This window comes from Centruroides sculpturatus, unplaced genomic scaffold (genome assembly GCF_000671375.1).
Source record: "Centruroides sculpturatus isolate CEXI.00-Female unplaced genomic scaffold, Cexi_2.0 scaffold105, whole genome shotgun sequence".
NCBI lineage: Eukaryota > Metazoa > Arthropoda > Arachnida > Scorpiones > Buthidae > Centruroides > Centruroides sculpturatus.
The window spans coordinates 105,209-110,824 of record NW_019384622.1 but is presented as its reverse complement, the minus strand read 5'-3'; the positions used below and the strand labels follow the sequence as shown (position 1 = coordinate 110,824).

At 27.9% G+C, this 5,616-nt stretch overlaps 1 protein-coding gene across 1 annotated transcript in view; it reads left to right on the top strand.

Moving 5' to 3' along the window:
* The window catches only part of LOC111625525 (NAD(P) transhydrogenase, mitochondrial-like), a 50,713-nt gene extending 49,421 nt beyond the window's left edge, over positions 1–1,292 (top strand). Inside the window, exons 14-15 of the mRNA XM_023368688.1 lie at positions 652–863; positions 945–1,292. Of these exons, the coding sequence (XP_023224456.1) occupies positions 652–863; positions 945–1,094 (362 nt within the window). The 3' untranslated portion in view covers positions 1,095–1,292. The remainder of the gene's footprint in view (positions 1–651; positions 864–944) is intronic.
* Positions 1,293–5,616: the final 4,324 nt, after the last annotated feature.

The following is a 5,616-nucleotide window of genomic DNA, read 5'->3' as shown; positions in this document are numbered from 1 at the left end:
GTGCCACAGTTTATAACTTTGTTAAATTTCTTCTGATTTTAATTTGTAAGTAAAATTTTATTATTTTTATTAATCATGAATTGCAAAAAGGCAAGTGAAAAGCAACAGAAAACTAAAAAAATGACTAGAATCATAATGGAACTGAAAAAAGAACACTGTTGAGAAATATGAAGGTGGCATGCGTGTTCGAGATTTTAACTGTTGCATACCGTATTCCGAGAACGGCGATATCGACAATTGCGAAAAATAAAGATATTATTAAATCTACTAACGTTGCGAAATGAGTTAAATCAATTTCTAAACAGAGATCGAAGACATTAGATCATGTTAAGAAATTGCTTTTGCTTTGGATAACTGAAAAACAGTGTGCTAGAGACAGCGTATCAGAAGCAATTATTTGTGAGAAAGCTAAAAAGATACATGCTGATCTCACGAAAAATCAAGCAGGAAAGCGAGGTGTTTAAAGCCAGCCATTTTTTTTTCATGAGAACGGATTAATCATTTTTGCATTACTTCTTATGAGAAAAGTTGGTTCGGTATACGTCCTATTCGGTATAAGTCCAAACATCAGGAACGGATTAAGGTCGTATACCGAGGTTCCACTGTATTTTGTCAGAAGAATCTTTATAATAATGTAAGAAATTTTTTTAGGTCGGATGCCAGGACAGTTAAATGTGCTTTTGGCAGAAGCTGGTGTTCCTTACGATATTGTTTTAGAAATGGATGAAATCAATCATGATTTTGATGAAACAGATTTAGTTTTAGTAATTGGTGCTAATGACACGGTGAATTCTTCTGCAGAGGAAGATCCAAATTCAATTATTGCTGGAATGCCTGTATTGAGAGTTTGGCTTGCTAAACAGGTATTTTGATTTGATTTGATTTTTAAAATGTTATCCTTTTATTTCAACACAAATTTATTTAATGTAATTTAATATTTATAGGTTGTTGTGATGAAGAGAAGTTTAGGGGTTGGCTATGCTGCTGTAGATAATCCTATTTTTTATAAAGAAAATACTGCAATGTTATTAGGAGATGCTAAGAAAACCTGTGATGCTCTTTTGAACAAAGTTACAGAAACATATGCCTCTTAGGATGGAAGAAGTAATCATTTATATCATGACGTCTGATTAAATTACTATCACGAAAAAATCATGGTTTTATCACAATGTTAGGTGAAGTCCTTTTTCGTTTATTTATCATGTAAAAGAACAGCATTATGCAACTGTAACAAATCTCAAAAATAAATGAATGAAGATGGAAATAAAATTTTCAAAATTTTGTAAATATGTATTTAATTATTATTATAATTACTCTATTAAATCTTATACTAAATACTGTTATTGATACCTTTAATCATAGAAATAGATATTTGTCTTCTTACAAATTAATTTCTTATATATATTAGAAATCCTCTTTTTAAAAATGAAATAAAATGAATAATTTCCACAAAAAAAACTAATCTTCTAATTATTCAAATTATGTAATTTAATATAAAAATTTACTAAACTTAACAAGTTCCCTTATTGATGAACAGTTTCTAAAATAATGAAATGCACAAACTCACAACAAACCTTTACTTGTAGTCTATGCTGGAGTCTACAAGTAAGGCTGAAAGTTAAGAATTAAATTACAAAACTAATTTCTAAGTTGTTATGACAATTATTTGAAATGCAGATATGATTTTTGAGTACTTTGAGTGTCATTAATAATAAACAAGTTGATTGAAATATTTATTTGATCTGGAATAATAATTACATATTAATATCTTGTGATAAACCACAATAAATTAATTATGATAAACTATCTGATATGCACCATAATTTTTTTTTCTTCCTATTTTGATTCTTGACAAATTCCACTTGTTTTACATTGACCATTTTATTAACTTTCTTAATAATCTGTACTATGCATAAACTCTAGAAATCTTAGAAAAATTTGATATAAAGTTATATTTTTCATACATTTGAAATATATAATGGCATTAAGATAATTTTTTAATATCTGTTTCCATGCTTCTATTTGTATACTGGTAAAATTATTTTAAATTGTAAAATATTACTTAGTAAATAGAGAGATTTATGGATGAAGATTAATTTTAGAATTTTATTTTAATTTTTAAAATGTATTCTATGATTAACTATTTTTTTTAAATTTCATTTATCATTCATTTTGGATTTCAACTGGATAAAAATGTTTTCAAGTAAAAAATTTGAAACAATTTTTGTCAGTAATGCACTTGAATGATATAATTATTTTTTATTGTTATTTATAAACAGTGATGATAATCCTGTGCATACAATACTACCATTAACAGGAGATGCATTAGTATGATGAACTGGGGATTAAGAAATGTTATCTACATTCAGGATTTTAAGTCTTTAAAATAAACAAAATAAACACAAGTTTAAAATTACATATATTCACCAGACTAAATTATGTAACAAGTTTTGAAAGACAGTGAATGAGATAAAATGGTTATGATGGTAGTGATGTTAACTGAAGAAACAATTTGATGATTTCAGTTTAATCTTGCATGTTTTTTGAAATTCTTTGCTCTCAGGTTACTGTCTTCTTTCTCCTGTACCTTACAAAAATTTATTTACATTTTGTTTAATATCATTCAGACTTTGAAGTCTTTTTTGTTAACTCTCTTGATTATTTGTACTGTCTGTGCAGGTTAATGATTACCATGGTAATCTAAATAGTTGATATATATATTACATATATTATAGAAACAGTGAAAATAGTTATCTTGCAGGCAGGCACTTGTACATTCATCACAATAGATGACAGGAGAGTGCAGCAAGCTTTTAAATCAAAATAATGTGGCAAGTGTATGTAGATGACTCCAATGAAAAATGGGACACAATTTATGGCCAAACAGAACAAACACTTTGAAGAGCAAACTTTTATCTTCTTCAGTTTTGGAACACTGAGAGATTTTTGCTTCAGATCATTGATCTTTGTTGTATAAAATATTAAAAAAAAAAAGAAGAACTTGTATATTCATATCTCCAGTAGAGAAGAAAACTGAAGGCACATAACCTGCCAGTGTTCCTTTTATAAGACCAGTACATCAGTTTTGATATGATCAGTATGATAGAATTATTAGTACAGTTTCATCATACAGATGTAAATGTACAAAAGATATTTAGCACAGATTTTTGGCAGTCAAAGATAAATGTGCAAAAGGAAGGCAATTGTGACTAATTTATCATCATTCTGTGCATGTTTGTTGACAGTCTGTAAGCATAGGAAAACTTAAAATTGGAAAAGTAAATTTTGGCACCAAAACACAAAGTGATAGGAAGAAATAGAAATACCATGGTTGCATATTATACATCATTATTTAATCCATGTTGTAATTGCCTGCACTCTCACTGCAGTAAATGTGTACCAGTGCTTAAGTCAAACGTTCTCTGCAATTATTTAAATTATATTAATCCAAGTAAATTTCTCATTTGTTTTATCATTTAACACAAAATATCTAATGTACTAACTATTATATTATGACAAGTCTAATATTTAAAGTTTTGAATATATTAAGAATAACAAATAAAAATAATAATTATTGATTCCTAGTCTAATTATGATTAATGATATTGATACAAATCAAATGATTAATAAAACATGCAGTTTAATATTTGCCCACTTTGACTTCAAAACTAATATGCAAATATCCTGTTCTTGGTCCCATCCATCAGGTTTCTTTTACAGTTATCACATAAAATTTAGTTTTCATTCTTATTAGTATACCTAGTTTATTTACTGTATATAATTAATATAGTATACTTTTCTAAAATGCATTTTAATAATAATAATAACTTCTATTTTGGATAAAATTGCACATCATCAGGACAGATCAATAAAATTTGTGCTGGATAATTTAAAAAATTGCAATAAATAATAATTAGAAACAAAATTTCTTGGCTGAAATGTCATTAAATATGCATAACACAAAACTATTTTCCTTATTAACTTTAAGCCTTTTTTTGCATCTGCTATTCTATATAATTCAACATTATCACACTTATTATTATACACTTGTCATTAAAATCATTTCTAATAACAAGTCTTTTTTAATCCCATTTCTTCATTATAAAAGTAAATTTGTAGACTAGATATATCCAGCATTGTAATCTTTGAAGAACCATCTAACATGCTTGCCCATTCTTGCAGCATTGGCTATATCTATAAACCAGCAAGTGTGCGTTTCGTAAGCCTGTCATTATTCTATATGTGCATTCAGTATAGATATTTGCAATATACATTGATAATGCATGGAAGTTGGCAACAATGTAAAACAGTGGAGCCACTAATACTGTCACTAGCAGAATTGACCATACATGCATTAGTCTGACGGAAGCTATTTGGTCCCATTCGCGCGATATAAAACTTCGTTCATTTTCTGCAATATGTAGAAAAAGTACTTTTCTCAATATTATATTATTCAATAAATTTTTGCCATTGTGTTGGCAATATTATAATTGCAATGACATGTTACATTTTACTATAACTTGGTCTTTTGTATAGTTTGAGGATTTGATTTTTAAAGTTAGTTAATTAAATTTTTATGCATCCACTTTTGCTACTGTTGGAGACATTTTTCCTGGCATAGATTTTGATGGGGCTATGTCACTAAACTGAATCAGATTGGCAGTTGCTGTTTGTCCATGGTTGTTATCTATTCCATTAACATCAGGCCCTGTTATACCTGTAATAAAATACATATAATTAATAATTAAATAAATTATATATATATATTTATCAATATCTATTATTTTAATTTGTTAAAAATCTTATTAAAATTACAATAAATAAATCAAAATAAATTAGCAGATTAGTTATAGAAGTCAGCATTCAGTTACTTGATAACATTTTTGAAGCTGAAAGCTTGTTTCTAAAACATCAAGTAGCTAAATACAATGCATTCTCACCAAACTGAACTAATTATTGTACTGTACAGAGTTATTTAGTGGAATTGTATATGAAGAAGAGCAAGTCAATATTTTTTAAAACATGGTAAATTTGTAATACTTTGTCTAAAATTTTGTTTAGTTTTTGGCTGGAACATTTAGCAGACCACCTAAATTGATTTGGATTAACTAGTCAGGACCATGGAAAGGACCATGGAAAGACTGGTAAGGGGGCACATGTCCAGAGCAACAAAATTCCAAAATTGTCACATAAGTGAACTAAGAAATTCATAGAAAACTGTCATATACAAATATAATATGCATTATATTAATAAAAAGTATTTTTTTTATGATTTTTAAATTTGTAGCGTTAATGAAAGGCTTATCCAAAAAGGTGTCATATTTAAGTTTACCCCTGGTGCAAAATGCTCCAGCTATGACCCTGACTACAGTGCACTGTATTGATTTCTACAACTAACATGTAAGCTTATTTTGATTAGTTTCACCTAACAAGGAGTCCAAAAATGAGTTCAGAATTAAAATTATGNCAAATTCTCTATTCGATTTTGAATTGCCTGAAGATGACGTACATATTTATGTTGAAAGCGCTTGCAAGATTAAAATATTTCATTTAATTCTATTTAACGCCATGTAGTCTGAAGTTTTGAATGAGTTAACTGTTGGCGTGACATCCAAG